General features: G+C 36.4%; 1 protein-coding gene across 1 annotated transcript in view; it reads right to left on the bottom strand.

The window, feature by feature from the left end:
* Positions 1–21,332, bottom strand: part of TXNDC16 (thioredoxin domain containing 16) — an 85,868-nt gene that overhangs the window by 30,270 nt on the left and 34,266 nt on the right. Inside the window, exons 7-12 of the mRNA XM_052647104.1 lie at positions 19,576–19,726; positions 13,904–14,070; positions 13,481–13,541; positions 9,078–9,195; positions 3,405–3,548; positions 2,601–2,660 (exon numbers count right to left, since the gene is read on the bottom strand). Coding sequence (XP_052503064.1) covers positions 2,601–2,660; positions 3,405–3,548; positions 9,078–9,195; positions 13,481–13,541; positions 13,904–14,070; positions 19,576–19,726 — 701 coding nt within the window. The remainder of the gene's footprint in view (positions 1–2,600; positions 2,661–3,404; positions 3,549–9,077; positions 9,196–13,480; positions 13,542–13,903; positions 14,071–19,575; positions 19,727–21,332) is intronic.

Here is a 21,332-nt window from a genome sequence, read left to right as displayed (position 1 = left end):
GGACGGGACATGGTGTCATAATAAATGTAGTTCTCTCCCTTCAATAAGCATCCTCAGTGGGTCTACCACCGCTTAAAATGTCCCAGCAGTCCAAGCTGAAAACTTTGATGTTATCTTTAAAACTGAAAAAAAAGAATATTGATATATATTATTAAAAAATGATAAGGCTACTTATACTGAAGTTATCACATTTTAATTTTCTTTGCTGTAAAATGGTTTCAATACTTAATCATGTTTCAAGTGGAGTAGTCTAATGTTCTAAGATTACTGTAGTATTACACTCCACATATTTTAACAACACAGCAATTTCAAGTAAGGATCCTAATTTAAAAGAAAAACAAAAACAGACATTTGCTGCCACCTGGTGACTGAGTATAAAATATTCTTCATCCTCTTGGACTGAGATAAAAAGTGGCTTTTTCCCAAAACAACATGAAAGATTATACAACTAAACACCAAAAGTATTACAATATTGTCCTAGTTTATAAAATTATAGTATAGGCTTTACCATAGACACAAAACATTATTGTTACCTATAGTATGCATTTCTATATGAAGCCCCATGAACTTCCAAAATAATCCACCTATCTGATATCTAATTACTAAAAGAATTGTTATTCATAAAGAACATACTAATTGAAAAAAGAAATCAAGTCTTTAGGTTGGTTAATCTGCTTTTTTATTCTACAAACACATACAACTCAGAGTCCTTGCATTGAGGGGTCAGGTCTTTATTTGGTCATTAACAGAAGAAAGTAAGAGAACCTCCTTTCATTTTCATTTGGTATCTAGCCAAATGGGCTGGGGAGGGGGGATAATTCTAGTATTCAGGGACATTTTCCAACTACTATTTTATTATGGTTTATGTTTTCCTACTTTTTCTTTCTTCTAATCATTTACCAGTAAGGCTGGAAAACCTAAGAGAAGAAATTTAAATCAGTCTGTAGACTGCAACCATAAAGGAGAACTAGAGAGTGACAGGATTTGCTTTAAAAAAAAATTAGGTATCATATTATCTACAGACTTAATCATCCCTTCACTTGGGGAATGAAATAATCAAACGATGGATCAAATGTAGTTTGGAAATGAATGGAAGAGAAATGGATCAAAAATGGTTTTTTATATCTCTGATGCTTTTATTATTATAGAACATATTGTATTTAGGGTTGACTTTCTGGAATCAACTTCTTGAATTCACAAAAGCCCCATATATATATATATATATATATACACATATATATACACACACACACACACATATACATATATATATACACACATATACATATATATATATACACATACATACACACACACACAAGTTGTATACCAGTACACCTTTTCCACAAAATAAAACAAAATTTATGAAACTCTACTATATTTGCTAATTTATTTACTCAACAATTATTAAACACGAGATATTCTGTAATGTAAGACAATGCACTAAGTCCAATGAACTGAGTATAAGGCATACTTTCTTCCCATAAGGAACTTTACTAAATAACAAAAGAGGCTGTAAGCTAGTGTCCCAAAAAACTAAATGGTGGATGCATTTCTGGAGTAGCCAAGAAAAAGCCCATTTAGCCATAATAGCTTTTATTAACAAGAAACAGAGTAAGAAGAAATCATATTAAAGATACAAAGCATGATCTGGACTGTCTTATTCAAATGATTACAAAATATTATACTTACCTAATCCATTACTCTCTCTCTCTTACTAACAGGCCTCCCCACTCCTCCTTTTGTCTTTACTGGGACAGTGGCATAGACATTTTTAGTTCATTGCTTGGATTACTGATTGTCTACCACTGAATCAGGTTTCATAGAATAGTTAAAATAAAAAGATTCTGGCTGTCTATGTCTGAGGCAGGATACAGGATGCTTGGGGCTGGTGCACGGGGATGACCCAGAGAGATGTTATGGGGAAGGAGGTGGGAGGGGGGTTCATGTTTGGGAACGCATGTACACCCGTGGTGGATTCATGTCAATGTATGGCAAAACCAATACAGTATTGTAAAGTAAAATAAAGTAAAAATTAAAAAAAATTAAAGAAAAAGATTCTGGCCATTAAGAAATTCCCTACCCATGAAAAGCTAACTGTATAGCTTCAAGAACACTGGGATCTTAGAGCCTTCATTAGACTGTGAGACTATAGTTAATATTTAGTATATGTTTAATAATATTTAACAGTAACTGGCATATAGTAGGCACTCAGTAAATGTTTGCTAAATGACTGAATTCAGCCAAAAAGTTTACTGGATTAAGTATAAAGCTATAAGACAGTTTAATGAAGACAATCAAAGGGAATGCTCTTAACAGTTTTGAAACTCATGGTTCCTTAACTTACTAACCGTGGAGTACTGACTTATACTGAAGTTATCACTTTTTAATTTTCTTTGCTGTAAAATGGTTTTAATACTTAATCTGGTTTCAAGTGGAATAGTCTAATGTTCAGTATTAACTTATTATGTTTGTTGTGGAGACACAAACATAATAATCTGAAATTTTATGTGGTTTTCTACATCTTTAGCGTGACACAATTTTACGAACAGCTATAGCTCAGAACCAGGAAAATAAACATGCCTACAGCAGTGTAATACCTTTCAGTTTAACTGCCACATCGATATAGGACTGCAGAAATGCCATGGATACTGCTTGCCCTACATTAAAATAAAAAATTAGATAGATATTACAACATACATATTTCTAAAGCGTCCATATTTATCTATAACAAACATATAGATTAATGGGGTATCTCAGAATTATTTTATACTAAGAAATATTCTAATATGCAGCACTCAGTATTGTCCACACATTCAAGAGAGTTCCAAATACAACTAATTTTCTACATTCATATGGCAAGGAGTATAGTTGAATGGCTATTGTTAAAAGCAATATAATGCCTATAAACCTACAATAACTGTTAATCTATTAAAATCATTAGCTTGAATAACAATTTTCCAAATTAGTAAGCTTAACATCTAGTTTAATCATAATCTTCAATTTATAAGTCAGATACCTATAATCAGGGCTTTTCTGGTGGCTCACACGGTAAAGAATCTGCCTGCAATGCAGGAGGCTCAGATCCCCTGGAGAAGGGAACGGCAACCCACTCCAGTATTCTTGCCTGGAGAATCCCGTAGGCAGAAGTGCCTGGCGGGCTACAGTCTATGGGACTGCAAAGAGTCAGATATGACTGAGCGACAAACACTTTGACTAAACTATAAATAATCAGTTTTACAACCCTAGAAACAGCTCCGAAGTAAGCTGTTTAAAAGTGTGGGACATATGAAAGCTATGTCATTTTACAACGTGTAATAACAGAATGAAAAAGTAAAATCTGCCTACTTTAAATGTCCTAATATGCAGTACAGTAGTCACCTCTAAAGGTTCATAATACTCACAGCCAGCATAGAAAAGCACTATGCTGTCAGAAGCCGTTACTGTCGCCTGAAATGTCTCTTCCGTTAATTCCACAGTGAGTTCCAAAGGTAACTGTCTCTTCCTGTCTCTGTAAACAGTTTCTTCCACTTCATCATCTTGAATTTCTGAAATGTTTGAAGAGAAATTAATGTAAATATAAATGTATAATTTAAAACATTTCAGCTCTTCTCCCAGGCAAGCATATGAAAATTTGGCACTTCATAGAAACTCATGAATTCGTACTATCTTAATATTTAAAATGCATGATATTTAGAAAACTTTCTAGTTGTCTGGCTTCCTATCTTAAATGACTCTCAGATGCTTCCTGACCTAGAAATGATCAAGTTTTAGTTAATTCCAAAAGGAATTACTTACACTTGTCAAGAAATAATAAAATAAATATAAATATAAAAATAATATACTTGACAACAAATAACATTTGGTTCTAATCAATATATTAATTTATAACCTAAAAAAGTCCTACCACACATGTTTGACAGTATTTCTTTAGCTTCTACTACACAGCAAACACTGTGATGGACACTAAGGAAAGTGGTAAGCAAAGCAGACACAGTCCTGACCATACAGTTTCTATCTATGGAAAAATCAGTCAATAAACTCATCACTAAATAAATATAAAACTATAAATGTGATCAGTTTAAGAAGAAAGGCAAAAGATACAGTGAGAGATTTTAACAGGGAGATTTAAACTGGACAATCCAAAGTGTACCAGATAATCAAGAAAAGAATGTTTTAGGCAAAGAGAACAACATATGCAAAGACTCGGGGACATAAAAGAGCTCAGCATACTCTAGGCACTGAGGGAAAGCACATTTGACTAAAACGAAATAGACTGAAGGAATGACATGAGAAAACTCTAGGGTTTCTAGGTCATGTGTGTATTAGCCACTCAGTTCAGTTCAGTCGCTCAGTCGTGTCTGACTCTCTGCAACCCCATGAATCGCAGAACGCCAGGCCTCCCTGTCCATCACCAACTCCCAGAGTTCACTCAAACTCACGTCCATCGAGTCGGTGATGCCATCCAGCCATCTCATTCTCTGTCACCCCCTTTTCCTCCTGCCCCCAATCCCTCCCAACATCAGAGTCTTTTCCAATGAGTCAGCTCTTCGCATGAGGTGGCCAGAGTACTGGAGTTTCAGCTTTAGCATCATTCCTTCCAAAGAACACCCAGGGCTGATCTCCTTTAGAATAGACTGGTTGGATCTCCTTGCAGTCCAAGGGACTCTCAGGAGTCTTCTCCAACACCACAGTTCAAACGCATCAATTTTTCGGCACTCAACTTTCTTCACAGTCCAACTCTCACATCCATACATGACCACAGGAAAAACTAGAGCCTTGACTAGACGGACCTTTATTGGCAAAGTAATATCTCTGCTTTTGAATATGCTATCTAGGTTGGTCATAACTTTTCTTCCAAGGAGTTAGCATCTTTTAATTTCATGGCTGCAGTCACCATCTGCAGTGATTTTGGAGCCCCCCCCCCAAATAAAGTCTGACACTGTTTCCACTGTTTCCCCATCTATTTGCCATGAAATGATGGGACGAGATGCCATGATCTTCATTTTCTGAATGTTGAGCTTTAAGCCAACTTTTTCACTCTCCTCTTTCACTTTCATCGAAAGGTTCTTTAGTTGCTCTTCACTTTCTGCCATAAGGGTGGTGTCATCTGCATATCTGAGGTTATTGATATTTCTCCCAGCAATCTTGATTCCAGCTTGTGCTTCCTCCAGCCCAGTGTTTCTCATGATGTACTCTGCATATAAGTTAAATAATCAGGGTGACAATATACAGCCTTGACATACTCCTTTTCCTATTTGGAACCAGTTAGTCACTCAGTTGTGTTCAATTCTTTGCGACCCCACGGACTGTATGTAGCCCACCAGGCTCCTCTGTCTATGGGATTCTCCAGGCAAGAATACAGCAGTGGGTTGCCATTTCCTCCTCCAGGGGATCTTCCCGATCCGGGATTGAACCCGCATCTCTTATGTCTCCTTCGCCTGCATTGGCAAGCAGGTTCTTTACCACTAGTACCACGTGGAAAGCCATAAGAGGCCATATAAACCAAGAAATTTTGATTTTATTCTATGTGTATTGAGTTCTGGGTAGATTCTGAATATGAAAAAATCATTTCATTAACCACAATATATAGAAATATTGAATCATTATGGTATACAACTAACACTAATATAACGTTACATATCAATTAAATCTTAAAAAAAAAACTTTTCATTAAGACACAGACCCACCCACCCATTCATTCATCTATCCATTAAAATATGTAGTAAACACACATACACACACATATTCTGAATTCACAAATGTCCTGTTGGAAGTTTGTACAGATCATATGGTAACACTGGAGGAACATCTAACTTGATTAGAGACAATTAAAGCTTCCTAGAAGCTGACACTAGCTGAACATTATTAAAAGAAAAATGAAACTTAAGGAGGCAGCAGAGGAATAAGAGTAACATGAACAGCATGTACAAGGCAACAGTGGCGTGAAAAAGCACGATGAAGCTGGAACTCTGCATGTCGACCAAGCATCTGATACTAACAATTCTTATCCAAAATCACTGCAGATGGTGACTGCAGCCATGAAATTAAAAGACGCTTACTCCTTGGAGGGAAAGTTATGACCAACCTAGACAGCATATTCAAAAGCAGAGACATTACTTGGCCAACAAAGGTCCGTCTAGTCAAGGCTATGGTTTCTCCAGTAGTCATGTATGGGTGTGAGAGCTGGACTGTGAAGAAAGCTGAGCGCCGAAGAATTGATGCGTTTGAACTGTGGTGTTGGAGAAGACTCCTGAGAGTCCCTTGAGGAGATCCAAGCAGTCCATTCTAAAGGAGATCAGTCCTGGGTATTCTTTGGAAGGAATGATGCTAAAGCTGAAACTCCAGTACTTTGGCCACTTCATGCGAAGAGTTGACTCACTGGAAAAGACTCTGATGTTGGGAGGGATTGGGGGCAGGAGAAAAAGGGGACGACAGAGGATGAGATGGCTGGATGGCATCACCGACTCTATGGACGTGGGTGTGGGTGAACTCTGGGAGTTGGTGATGGACAGGGAGGCCTGGCGTGTTGCAATTCATGGGGTCACAAAGAGTCAGACACGACTGAGTGACTGAACTGAACTGAACCATTTAGATGTAGTAATAGCATTATGCTAATTTTAAAAGAATCCTTACATGTCTGAAAGACAGGGAAATATTTATGGATGACTTTATATGCTTGGAATTAGGTGAAAAATAATAAGTAAAGGGCTATGATTGTAACAGGATTAGCCACTGACTGATGGTAGTTGGGTGAGGCCAGGAAATGGTTATCTGGAGGTTTGTTCCATTATCCTATTTTATGATACATTTATAATTCTCTGTAATAACATATTAAAAAGTAAGGAAGTGAGAAAGACAATGCATTCAGAAAACTAAACTATTATTTTCCATATGATTTCCAATACCATAAAAGACTAGACCTAGATTAGTATCACATCAGCAATTTTTAGCTGTGTGACTCTAGTCAATTACATAACTCTAGGAGTTTCAGTGTTCAAAGCTGTGAACCATAAGACTTACACTATTAATTTTAAGATACTTTCAAATATCACATTCTATGATACTAAAAGTTATGCCCTCAATATCCAAATTAATAAAGGCCAATTTTCTCATTTACAGTATTTTCTTACTATTCACATATTTTCACTTTCCTGCCAGTCCACTCTTATTTCCTAATCCATCCTTTCTTCTCTTACCTTGTTCTAACACCTTTCTGCTTTCCCATTCTCTTAATAAGCCACTTTAGTTTTTAAATATATTCACTCCTCAGCTCTACATTTCACCTACTTATCAACATGTATATATATTCTTTTTAGTCACATAAGTTTTTTTCATACTCTTTTTGTAGAACCGAGTTCATTTAATTCTGACTCATTGTGTGTTCATTTCCTTTGAAGAGCATTTTTCTGTATATTCCACTTTTACATGGTAACAAACTCCTTCCAAGCCTCATCTATCTTTCCTAATTAATGAGAAGGAATGAAAATAAGAGGGCAATTGTGTATTTGGGCACAACATCATTCTATATTATGAGTCAATATGGATTACAAACATAGGAAATTAAGACCAAACACCCCCCACCCCCAAAACATAAGAACTGGGCTGAGGAGCAAAGACAGGAGAGAGAAAAAATGAGAAGGCAGCACCAGAGGGCAAGCTGAAGCCAGAGAGCCACTAAGTAAAATGAGACACAGCAACAAAATTTTGATACAGGCAACTTCCACAGAGGACAGGAATCCTGTTAAACTGACACCTGGATGATTCCTGTGACTTTGAAAGTTTGAATATATGAAAGATGATAGGAACAAAGCAAGGAGCACGAGACCAGAACACAGACCTGCCTGAATAATGATGATGCTATGGAGAAGAACTCCGCCTTAAACCATTAGCAGTTCTAACTTCTGTATACCAGAAAACGAGAGCAGTGCTCAAACCATGAAGCTGGCCATATATCAGTTAAAGCTCAGAGGCCTTACTAAATTTATAATACAGATTTTGATCTTCATAATAAACAGATCTCATGAAAAGAATATGCAAATTCCTTCCTTCCTGGGACTCGTAACAACAGGACTACATAAAAAGTATTTACTCAACAGGACTCGTGATAAAAATTCAATAATTTACTAAACAGGATACATTTAGCCAATGCACAAGACATAATCCCTGCCTTAGAAGTTTATAATAGACCAGTACAGAAGGGAGAAAAGCAAATGAGCAATTTCACAATAGGATATGTTATAAAGAAGTATCAGGAATGATAATGGTCATAAATGAAATTTCAAGTCAGAATGCTCCACATGCCATTTGTGGCTTTGTGCAGATCAGTTAACTCTGCCAAAACACAGACTCTTCATCTACAATGAAGGCGACCTCAGCTAACTCAGAGGATAACAATCAAAGTAAATAACGTGTGGGAAATAGCCTTGAAAACTACAGAATACTTCAAAACGTAAGCAATAGAACAATAAAAAGAAAAACAGAATTGGCAAAATCCTGTTAAAATTAATGTTAAAATTATTTTGACATTATGTTAAAATTAATTTAACGTTAAAATATTAATGTTAAATGTTTAAATGTTAAAACAACAATTATTTTTAACGTTATTAAAAAAATATTAAATTAAAAAAAATAACGTTAAAAATAAGTATAAAAATATTATCAAAGTTTACTCCTTTTACTGTTAACAAGTGGATTCATTTACAACTACAAATACATAACTATTTTCATCAGAATTTCATACCCTAATAGGAATAACAAAAATAAATATTATATTGTGGCTCCTGGGTCCTTTTTAAACATGGAATAGACCAGTAGCACTGAAAGAACTGATCTGGAGGATAAAGGCACAGGCAGAGAGAAGCCTGATATATAACAATGAAAGGTATCACACTAAGCAAAATAGAGCATCTTTGTATCTTTTCACCTAATCAACTTGCTAAAATGTGATTCAAAATTAATTTCTTCAGGTCTCTTCATATTCTTGAATGTGAAAGTTAATTCACTGAAATTTCACTGACCTTAAGGATGCTGGGCAGGAATGGGAGGGGAACATGAGCATCAAAAAAACACATTACCTATATTTAGCTCTTCCATGTCTTCATATTTGGCCATTTCCTCAATGTTCATGGTACTTTCCAGATGGAATACTATTAAATCAATATGACTTAATGCCAAAAATTCCACTTGTGTGTCCTAGAAATACATTAATTTTAAAAGATATGACTAGAATATAATGAACCATTTTAATATATTTTACTTGTTTGACACTAAAAAGAAATTAAACTTGTGAATTTCAATTTTAATATTTAAAAATAAAAATGGGAAATTAACTCCACAATATTAAAAGTATCTAAACATTATGGAAAGATAGTGCATGCTACTAGAAAAGAAGGCAAAACACGGAACTGAAAGTCTCATTTGCTTCTTGTCACAGTTACATTCTGCTGAAATCTGAAGTATTTTAACAGTAAGTCCTACCTCAATACAAGATACAAATATATGCAATTTTATTGCAAATAGCACCAAAATTCTTTTGATATTTTACATGACTTAGTGACCAAATCACCACCACCACTCAAAATAATACTTAGTCCTAAATAACTCCACTAGAGAGGCCCCTGGAGGCCTAGCAGTTAGGATTGGGGCTTTCACTGCCCTGGCCTGGGTTCAATCCCTGGTTGGGGAATTTAGATCCCACAAGTTGTGTGGCATGGCCAAAAAGAAGGGGGGAAAAAAGTAATTTAATAAAAATAAATAAATAATTCCACTACAAAGTTCAATTGACTGTTTAGCCATAAACATAAAAATAATACCTGGCCCCAGGTATTTTAAGAATACCAAATTATATTCCATTGAAATTATTCCATTAAAATTTCTTACACTAAGGCTCAACCAAAACTTTTTTAAAACATGAAATTTTAGGCCACTAGATTATTTTAGTAATTAACCCTGCTACAATCTCACAATCAAACTTGCACGGATGAGGAGTTGTTTCTTATGGATGAGCAAAGAAAGTGGTTTCTGGGGATGGAATCTACTTCTGTGAAGCAGCTCTAAAGATCGTTGATATGAGAACAAAAGATTGAGAATCTTACAAAAACTTAGTTGATAGAGCAGCAGCAGAGTCTGAGGGGATTGATTCCAATTTTGAAAGAATTTCTACTGTGGGTAAAATTCTACCAAGCAGCATTGCATACTACAGAGAAATCATTTGTGAAAGGAACAGTCAATCAATGTGGCAAACTTCATTTTTGTCTTATTTTAAGAAATTGCCACAGCTACCTCAACCTTCAGCAACTACTGTCTTGATCACTCAGCAGCCATCAACATCAAGGCAGGGCCCTCCATGAGCAAAAAGATTACAACTCACTAGAAGCTCAGATGACGGTTAGCATTTTTTAGCAGTAACTATTTTTTAACTAAAGGTACATACATTAATTTTTTTAGACATAACGCTATTGCACACTTAACAGACTACAGTATAGTATAAACATAACTTTCATATGTGCTGGGAAAACAGCATGAACTTTAATTCTTCTATAAAACCTTTTCCCCAATAACAAAGTAAGTCCTATTTTGGAATCCTTTATCTAATAGTAAAAAAAAAAAAAAATAGCTTCAGTAAGTATTCTTTCAATTACTTGGTCTAAAAGCAAAGCATAATGACCTCACAGTACACATATTTGAACAGTATTACAGTTCTCAAAGTATTTTACTATTTGGTCTTATAAAATATAAGTTAGAAGGAGAGGTTTTATAACTATTTCACAAATGAGAAAACTGAGCTGGAAGAAGTTAATTCAGTTATCTGGGCCCAGAACAAGCAGGAACGGAGTCAAGTCTTCTGACTCTTTTTAACTCAGTACTCATCAGTCAGTTCAGTTCAGTTGTTCAGTCGTGTCCGACTCTTTGTGACCCCATGGACTGCAGCATGCCAGGCTTCCTTGTCCATCACCAACTCCCAGAGTTTACTCAGACTCATGTCCATCAAGTCGGTGATGCCATCCAACCATCTCATCTTCTGTTGTCCCCTTCTCCTCCTGCCTTCAATCTTTCCCAGCATCAGGGTCTTTTCCAATGAGTCAGTTCTTTGCATCAGGTGGTCAAAGTATTGGAGTTTCAGCTCAGCATCAGCCCTTTCAATGAATATTCAGGACTGATTTCCTTTAGGATTGACTGGTTTGATCTCCTTGCAGTTCAAGGGATTCAAGAGTCTTCTCCAACACCACAGTTCAAAAGCATCAATTCTTCGGTGCTCAGCCTTCTTCACAGTCCAACTCTCACATCCATACATGACTATTGGAAAAACCACAGCTTTGACCAGATGGACCTCTGTCAGCAAAGTAATGTCTCTGCTTTCTAATATGCTGTCTAGGTTGGTCATGGCTTTTCTTCCAAGGAGCAAGCGTCTTTTAATTTCATGGCTGCAGTCACCATCTGCAGTGATTTTGGAGCCCCCCAATAAAGTCTCTCACTGTTTCCATTGTTTCCCCATCTATTTGCCATGGAGTGATGGGACCAGAGGCCATGGTCTTAGTTTTTTGAATGTTGAGTTTTAGGCCAGCTTTTTCACTCTCCTCTTTCACTTTCATCAAGAGGCTCTTTTTTAGTTCCTCTTCACTTTCTGGCATAAGGGTGGTGTCATCTGCTTATCTGAGGTTATTGATATTTCTCCCAGCAATCTTGATATCTGAATCTAGTACTCATACCATAGACTTATGCAAGAGAATTTAAGTTTAAACTATCTGACCATTTGTAAACATATCAACAATTTTTTAGCATATGTTTAAAATATTTAGAAGATATTCTGAAGAGTTCTTAATTAAGAAAAATCTAAGGAAATTTTTAAGAATTTAAGAAATTCAAAAATTTAAGAAATGTACAAAGGAAATACAGGTGATCTCACTAGTCAAAGTTATCAAAGACATGCAAATTAATATGGAAACTTTTTTTGTGTATAGAAATAATTTTTTTTAAAGATTACTACTCAGTACTGGCAAAGATGTATGAAGAACAAGGAATTCTAAATCCTTCTGGTAAAATAATATTTCTCGAAGGAAATTTGACTGCGTATTTTAAAAATCTTTAAAATTCCCATTGACATGTACACACTGCTATGTTTAAAATAAAATGCCTTCCCATGGAAGAAAAGAAAGAAAAATCACATTCAGGAAAAAAAAAATAAATGAAAATCAATTAACTTCACACATGAAAAGTAAAACAGTAGAATCCAAAGAAAACAAAAACACTAATCTGAAAAGATATATGCACTCCAGTCTTCACAGTAGCATTATTTACAATAGCCAAGATATGGAAGCAACCCAAGCGTCTATGAACAGACAAGTGGGTAAAGATGTGGCATACACATGCGATGAAATATCACTCTGCCATAAAAAAAGAGTGAAATTTTGTCATTTCCAATAACACAGATGGACCTGGAGGATATTGTGCTCGATGAAATAAGTCAGGCAGAAAAAGACAAATGCTGTACATTACCACTTATATGTGGAATTTAAAACATAAAACAAATTAATGAATATAACAAAGCAGAAACAGACTCACAGATATAGAATACAAACTAATGGTTACCAGTAGAAAGAGGGAATGGGGGAGGGGATTAGGAGGTACAAACTACCATGAATAAAATAAATAAGTCACAAGTATATATTGTACAGCATAAGGAATACAGCCAGTAGTTTATAATAAGTTTAAATGAAGTATAATCTATAAAATTTTTAAATCACAAAAAAGATTAATTAAAGTGGTTAAAGGCCCGAGCTCTGAAAAAGAAAAATCTCATTTAACAAAATTTACTTCTAGAAATTTAGCAAAGGGAAATAAATCAGTGATGCCCAAAACAGTGCTTAAAGGCAGGCATCACAGCACAATACCAAGTAATGAAATATAACTGTATGTGAAAGGTAGAATGTATATAGCATGAACCTAAATTTCCTTAAAAATATGCATATGTAGATATACATGTCGGAGAAGGCAATGGCGCCCCACTCCAGTCCTCTTGCCTGGAAAATCCCATGGACGGAGGAGCCTGGTGGGCTGCAGTCCATGGGGTCACTAAGAGTCAGACACAACTGAGTGACTTCACTTTCACTTTTCACTTTCATGCACTGGAGAAGGAAATGGCAACCCACTCCAGTGTTCTTGCCTGGAGAATCCCAGGGATGGGGGAGCCTGGTGGGCTGCCGTCTCTGGAGTCGCACAGAGTTGGACACGACTGAAGTGACTTACCAGCAGCAGCAGCAGCAGATATACATATATTTATATAAATATACAAACATACATGGAAAAAGATTAACAAATGAAAATAACACACAACAGTTGAAAATATTAACAACAGTTATCTCTGAATAGTGGCAATTCATAGAATTTTCCTGTAATAAGCATATGTTACTTTAGGACCATGTGTATTAACCTCTTTTAAATAAGCACACGTTGTAGACCAATATAGGAAATGACCAACCTCTTCTGCTCTTCTGATGATAACATTAGTATCCTGAGGAATGTCCACTTCTGAAGAGTCCCTTTATCAAAATGGAAATAAATGTTATATGTTGCCATCCAGGAGGTCAATCTAAAATTGAACTGAAAATTTTATACTAAAAATGTTTATGAAAAAAGATTACAATTTAGTGAGCCTGAGAAATTTTTCATGTAAATACAGACCAGGTTTTCTATACTCTATCTTAATCTACACCTTCATTTAGTAAAGTTTAAAGGTCTAAATATTAATCAAGCTGATAATTAAAGACTTAAATTCAGCAACTGGCTCTTAACTATATTAGAATCTATCAGAGATTTGAATTTATTTACCAGTGAACACATTACCAAGAAAAATATTAGTGTCTTGCTAAATAGAGAATATACCATTCCATGTTTAAAATACCTTAACAAAAGTAGAACTCCAGCTTTTCCCAGAAGACGCCAAGCAACCCATTCTGCAGTTGTTCTATCAGCTTCATAAGTAGCTTGTTGACCAACAATAAAAACCAGTGGTAATCCTAGTTGTAGATGAACAGTTGAAACTTGTCTAGGATCTCCAGCAACTTCAGTCTTCATTTAGAAAAAGAACAAAACGTCTTCACTATGTGATAATAATGTTCCAACATTTGGATTTAAACCCTGCTAATAATAAGTGAAAAAACAAGTCTGTGAAATAAATCCACAATTAACAAAAATGGTCTCATGGTTTTCTAAGTTTCATGCTCCCATGTACCTATATAATTTAAACTAACATGAAACTAACAAATTTTACAAGTAGTTATACAGATATTTACAACCATAAAGAATAAGGATATCATAGAGAAACCAAAGAAAGCAATAAATAAAACTGTGGTGTTGCTGAATAAAGAGAGATTTGAAATGAAAACAAAACACATAACGAATCCTTCCATATAAGAATTTAACATATATAATGACATATTACAGAACAATGAGGAACATCTGAGCTGACAGCAGCTTGAACACACATCTTACTTCACTCCTTTCAGAAATCCCAGGACAACTTCAGCAGTAGGATTTTTCAAAACATATGAACATACATACATGAAGGGAAAAGAGTAAAGGCAGCAACGTCTTAGAAGCTAGAGAACAACAAAATCCTAAGCCATGGGAGGAAAGGATAAGAAACAATTTCACTTTAACTGCAGAATCCTAAAACTGCTCAGGAACTGTCAGTGCCTGGAGCCTCTGGAAGAGGGAAAGAAGGAGTAGAAGGGGAATGATGGCAGGAAGGCCCTAGAGTAAGAAACAACAGACAAAACCTTTGGAGAAGCAGTTAGATCTCTAGATCGTCTTCCCTGACTCCATGAGCTTAGGCGACTACCCCTGCATCATACCAGAAATCTGGGGGGACTGCAGGAACAGCTGAGTGTGAATACCATGCTCAAAGCAGAGGGACTGAGCAACCAGATGCTGAGACTCATTCTATCCCCTCCCCGCTCAGTTTCTGGTAGCTAGCAGCTAGACTTCTGTATTCCAGCAGAAAACTGGAAGATCTTTCTCTGGGGATCTTGAACAACCACAAGTTAAAGCCTAAAGCTACTGACACTGTGGCTCACCAAAAAGCTGCCCAGGTCCAACCACCCTATGGAGCTCAAAGTTAACATGTCTGATCCACAGTCTCAGAATTTCCAGCCAACTTCTTTAGTTTCATATTCTAAATCATGAACAAGGAGCAATAAGCATCTGAGGAAAGCCTCTAACATGAAAGACCAGAACAAACAGAAAAGCAAGTAACATGGAGGAAACAGATTATTCAGGAAGAAGAAAGGTTCAGAAAACCACCACGGATAAGCTCGAAAAGATGAGAAGATACTGAATCCACAAAAAATGAAAACTAAAGTTGAATAAATCTGCCAGAAAGTACAGCAAAAGACAGCTGGACAATAGAAAAGATAATAAAACTGAGGGACTAGTTCAAGAGACTCAACATTCAAACAGGAGTCCCAGAAAGAGAGAAGGGAGAAAACAGAAGGGAAGAAATCATCACTGAAATAAACACAGAAATTTCCCACAACTAAAGGAGCACGAGCTGCCAGATTGAAAGAGCCCACTGAGTAAAACCAGCATGGGGATAAAAGCAGATATGCACAAAGATGCTTTCTTGCAAATTTTCTAATAATAGAAAATCATTTTTCTAATCCTTAAAGTTTCCAGAGAGAAATCTGTATTTAGCTATGGTAGACATAATTCTAAGAGGACTCCCAAAATTTCTGGTGTACTCATTTTGTATAATCCTAATTCCTTGTGGTACTCACAGCATAGTCATTCCCTTGATTAGATTATACCATGTAAGACTGTCACAGCACAATGGAGCAAGATTATCTGCTGGCTTTGAAGGAGAAACTTCCAATTTTTTTTTTTGAGAGGGCCACATGGCCAGAATCTGAGAACAGACCATAGGAGCTAAGAGCAACACCAGCCATAAGCTAGCGAGAAGGTAGAAACCTCAGTCTCACAATCACACAGAACTGAATTGTCTAGACCTGAATGGGTATAACAGCCTGAAGGAACTGAAAAGCCTGGTTTCTTCTTTGAGTATTTGGAGAACCATAAGCAATTCAATATTAAAAAGTGAAAACAGGAATAGATAAGTAAGGCTGGAGAATTTGCAAAGGACCTGCTGCTAAGTCACTTCAGTCGTGTCCGACTCTGTGAGACCCCACAGACAGTAGCCCACCAGGCTCCCCCATCCCTGGGATTCTCCAGGCAAGAACACTGGAGTGGGTTGCCATTTCCTTCTCCAATGCATGAAAGTGAAAAGTGAAAGTGAAGTTGCTCAGTTGTGTCTGACTCTTTGCAACCCCATGGACTGCAGCCTACCAGGCTCCTCCACCCATGGGATTTCCCAGGCAGGAGTACTGGAGTGGGGTGCCATTGCCTTCTCCGTGCAAAGGACCAGATCATTAAAAACCAAGTATATCCTAAGAAAGTAGGCCTTCATTCTGTAAATAATTGAAGCCATTTAGGAACTGCAAAAATTACCAGAACAAGATTATATATGTGTGTTTAAAATATATTACTATGCAAGCAACAGGGAGTATGAACTTAAAGAGAGGGAAATATAGGAATATAGACCAGATCAATTCCTATTACTAAAGTAGTACACAAGAGAGAGGAAGATAATAAAATTGAGGGACTAGTTCAAGAGACTCAACATTCAAACTGGGATTGTTTGAACCTGGATTAAAGCACTGGCTGTTAGAATGAAGAATTCGAGAAGATATTTCAGATCTAAAATCAGATGCAGAGAGATGCAGGAATTGAGAATGATGTTCTAGGCTTCTGCCATGAGTGACTGGACAGTAAATCAACCAAGATAATGGAGCAAGAACAGATGGTAAAAGACAATGTCAGACACGTAGAGCTTAGGAGAAAGACATCTAATTAGTAGTTAAATATATGGGACTGCTGCTAAGTTGCTTCAGTCGCATCCGACTCTGTGCAACCCCAGAGATGGCAGCCCACTGGGCTCCCCCATCCCTGGGATTCTCTAGGCAAGAATACTGGAGTGGGTTGCCATTTCTTTCTCCAATGCATGAAAGTGAAAAGTCAAAGTGAAGTCGCTCAGTCATGTCCGACTCTTAGCGACCCCATGGACTGCAGCCTACCAGGCTCCTCCGTCCATGGGATTTTCTAGGCAAGAGTACTAGAGTGGGGTGCCATTGCCTTCTCCAAAATATACAGGACAGGAACTTCAAAGAAAAATCTGACCTGAAAATTCAGATTTAAAAATCAAGAGTAGTTAATGCCATAGAAACAGACTGAGGGTGTGTTCTGAGCCCCTATCATTGTGTATGTAGGAAAGCACCCCAAAACCTAATGGCTTAAAACAAAAGAATCATTTCTGTTGTCCGTATGTCTACAAACTCATCTCTGGCCCACGTTACATTTGTGGAGCATTTTGACTGGAGGGTGAAGGTTCCATTTTAAAAATGGCTCATTTACTAGTTAGCAAGCTATTGTTGACTAGTATGAGCTCAGTCAGAGCTGTGGGCTGCTGCTGCTGCTGCTGCTCCTAAGTCGCATCAGTCATGTCTGACTCTGTGCAACCCCACAGATGGCAGCCCACCAGGCTCTCCCGTCCCTGGGATTCTCCAGGCAAGAACACTGGAGTGGGTTGCCATTTCCTTTTCCAATGCATGAAAGTGAAAAGTGAAAATGAAGTCGATCAGTCATGTCTGACTCTTAGAGACCCCATGGACCCTAGCCTACCAGGCTCCTCCGTCCATGGGGTCTTCCAGGCAAGAGTACTGGAGTGGGGTGCCATCGCCTTCTCCGGAGCTGTGGGCTAGGGGCCTCAATTTCTTTTCACATGACTTCTCCTCAGGCTTAATTTCACAGCAAAGTTGCCGGGTTTCGAGAATGAGCCTATCATGATAATAAGATAAAGCTGTGCTATGTATCTACAACAATTAAATGTCCAGGAACCCTATCTGCTTAACACACAAACACAGAGATTCTCCAACCTGCATCTATTTTCATATGTTTAGAAGTGAAACAATGCATGTAACTGCAATGATCATGCATTCAAAGTTTATCAAAAAGACTGAATCCCAGCTTCCATTTTTATTAATGTTTATAGATAATGTTCACTGGTGAGTAGACAAAATCCTGAGAATTCTTAATATCTCAACATTGGCAGAAAAGGAAATGAGGATGGAGAGAAATAATGAAGAACTGTACAATGAACTCATGAGGGCTTTGTGGGGAAGTGGAACATCAAACCAAAATCAGAGGATCTTCTCCCAAAGGACATAAGATAAATATTTCCCTCTCCCATGTGAACAGAAAGGAAAAAGACTCATATACTGTTTTGTTTTTTCTTAGTTGCTTGAAGTCAAAATCCAACCAAATAAAAACTGACCAAAATAAAGAACTCAAGAACGAAGCCAGTAGAACTGGGACTGATGAGCTCTGAATCTATTTAAATATGAAAGCAGGGTTTTTTCTTTTAAATGGAAATTATGATTATAGAACACAATATAAATACTATAACCTTTACAATGTAAAATAACAGAAAACAAAAATCTGGAGGGCAAAGAGGAACTGAGATGGAAATATTCTCATCTTTTACACCAAGGAGCAAATCAATATTATCCAAAATGAAAATATGCAGTTTTCTTAAAATAATAATTTTCACTTCTCAGTGTTTTCCATAATCATTTCAACACTTAAGACAGTATTTCCTAAACAGCCCTCTAATGATGAAACAATTTCTCAAAAGTTCCATAATTCCTCTAGTTTCTTATCAGTTTCTTTTTCTTCTAGTAAATTCAAATAAGATTAAATATAATGCTTTTTACTATAAAGTAGCTCATGCAATATATGTCCATGGATCCATTCATCCCTCTATCTATATGTATCTATATGAATGCAGAGATGACTGGTTGAACCTAACAGTTCATTTCTGAATGATGGGAATTGGTGGATTTAAAATTTTTCATTCTTTATACTTTGCTGCACTGTTTGAATTATTTATAGCACATATGCACAATTTTTATGTAAAAAGGATATGATGAGTGAGAAAGCCTATTGAAGGTTTTGCATATGCTCAGGACAACCCTTTAAACATCCAGAGAGAAGTCAGTTGATCACCTACTGAGTCTAAGATTCTTCCAGTCTGACACTAAGGAAAATGAGACACCAAAAATTCTATAATGCAAATATTTATAAACTTTTAAAACAGGAATCAAAACATTCACAAAAGAGGTCTTTTCTTAGCCTATGATGTAATCTTTGTGATCTTAGAATGGTCCCAGTTCATTATAACTACCACAGATTAGTTCCACAGTTCATTATAACTACCATTATAATTACACAATGCTATATTGGGTTGTTCAAAACAACACTTCAAGGCATTAAAATATCATTTTATGAGTACACAGTTTATCCTCTAACCTACCTGTAATAAGGTACTACTCCTAAATCTGCCTAAATGAAATAAATATGTTCAAGGGGAAAAGATATAGCTCATCTAAGGTAAATGCATATCTATGAATCAAAACAATAAATTTTACATACAAATTATCTAACGTATTTAAATAAGACACATACCAGCAGAGGTGCTTCCATTGTCTTAATAAATCGATGAATGTTCAGTGTAGTCAGTGACTCTTTCATTAGTATTCTCCTACATGGCTGGGTCAAGTCCAAGACTGGTTTACAGTAAAAAAAGTAGAGATGTGGATATTCTATATCCTCGGGGCTGCAAATTAAAAATGAGGGACAGGCCAACTTGAAGTTCAATGTGTGATTCTTCTACTATGCAGAAAGGCATAATAAATCTCTTTGCCCTAAGCCTCGGGCTTTTGAATTACTGTTTTGGTAAAAGCCGAAAACAGTATAACAAAATTAAGTGGACCAAAGCAAAAAAAGAGAATAAAAGGAATTTTTGAGATGCATAAGCAATTTTTTTTCCTGAGCTGTTTCATATGGTAACTTTTAAAATTAGGTTAGAGACAGGTCTACACAATTATTTTTAAATAATAGACTGTCACCTTGAGGACAATGAGATTACCTTAAAATATAGTTGCTTTTCTACAGCTATGCTAAATAAAGCTTTGTAACACAAAATCTTCTAGGTTTAATTTAAACCCAAATCTGTTTTGAATAAACTTCAGCCAAAACATGCCTTAAGATAGACACCATGTGACACTTTGTGAGAGTTAGTGAGTTTGTATCTGAAATATTAGAAAACCCAGCAAATGTGGCTTATAATTTGAGTTTTGGCATTCCCTTCAAAATGAAAATTCAAAGATAAACTTATAGTAAGTAAGGTTTGCCAAAATTAAAATAACATTTGATAAATCTTCATATGGCATTAGTACAGTCTGGCAAAATACTGCAAATATTTGTTTTTACAACGTTATTTTAATTATTGACACATGCTTCAACTGAGCACCAAGATTCACTACTTTTCATTACAAAGCAATATCTAATAGATTCAATGATTAAAGAAACGATCACTCAAAGATTACTTAATGCCGACTATGTTAGGCCCTGTGCTAAATATAAAAGACTAAGATGAATAAGATATTTCACATCCTTGAGGGACACGGGCTAAAGGACATATATTTAGTAAAAAAAAAACAAACAAAAAACCAAAAAACAAAAACGTGGTTCATAAGGACTATTACAGGGTGCTATGAGAAACAAAGAAACATTTCATTCTGCTGAAGTCAGGGAAGAGGAGGAAGGAAGGGGAAAGGAAGATCATCATAGAGATTAAAACAGTAAGAGAATGACTTCTCCAAGAAGATAAGACTAAGGAGTATTTCAGACAACAGGAGCAATACAGCCAAGGCCCCAGTCAAAGCACATAACTTTTTTGAGGGAAACCATAAACAGTCACATATTACTGAATGGGAAGTGTTGAGAGCAAGATGACCCAGCTAGGTTGGACCACATACCATAATTTATGAAATAATAAAATTATGTTAGAAAATTATCTAATCAGAGATCAGCTGGTTGTAGGTAACAGAAACCAAAAAAGTCGGGGTAGGGGGAACTTACTAGTTTAGAAGGGTATCTCACAGAATACAAGAAAAATTCAATTAAGTGGATTAGAGAACAAACGTACAGATCTGAACAGCAAGAGTTCAGGGTCCTTCATTTTGCCATGAACACTTTTTAGCTCCCCACTCTTTCTGTCTTACTTCTACATAGGAAAAACATTCAGTAAGCAAGACAGTTAAAAGTGCTGTATAATCCAGTTTCTCCCATGTGCAATTCCAAGTTCCTGGAAGAAGACATCTCATTTGCTCAGGTAAGCCCATGGACTGGTTGACTCTAGGTCAGGTGGCCACCTCTGA

Source organism: Budorcas taxicolor, chromosome 10, assembly GCF_023091745.1.
Source record: "Budorcas taxicolor isolate Tak-1 chromosome 10, Takin1.1, whole genome shotgun sequence".
NCBI lineage: Eukaryota > Metazoa > Chordata > Mammalia > Artiodactyla > Bovidae > Budorcas > Budorcas taxicolor.
The sequence above is the reverse complement of the archived record's forward strand: the minus strand, read 5'-3'. Positions and strand labels throughout refer to the sequence as shown.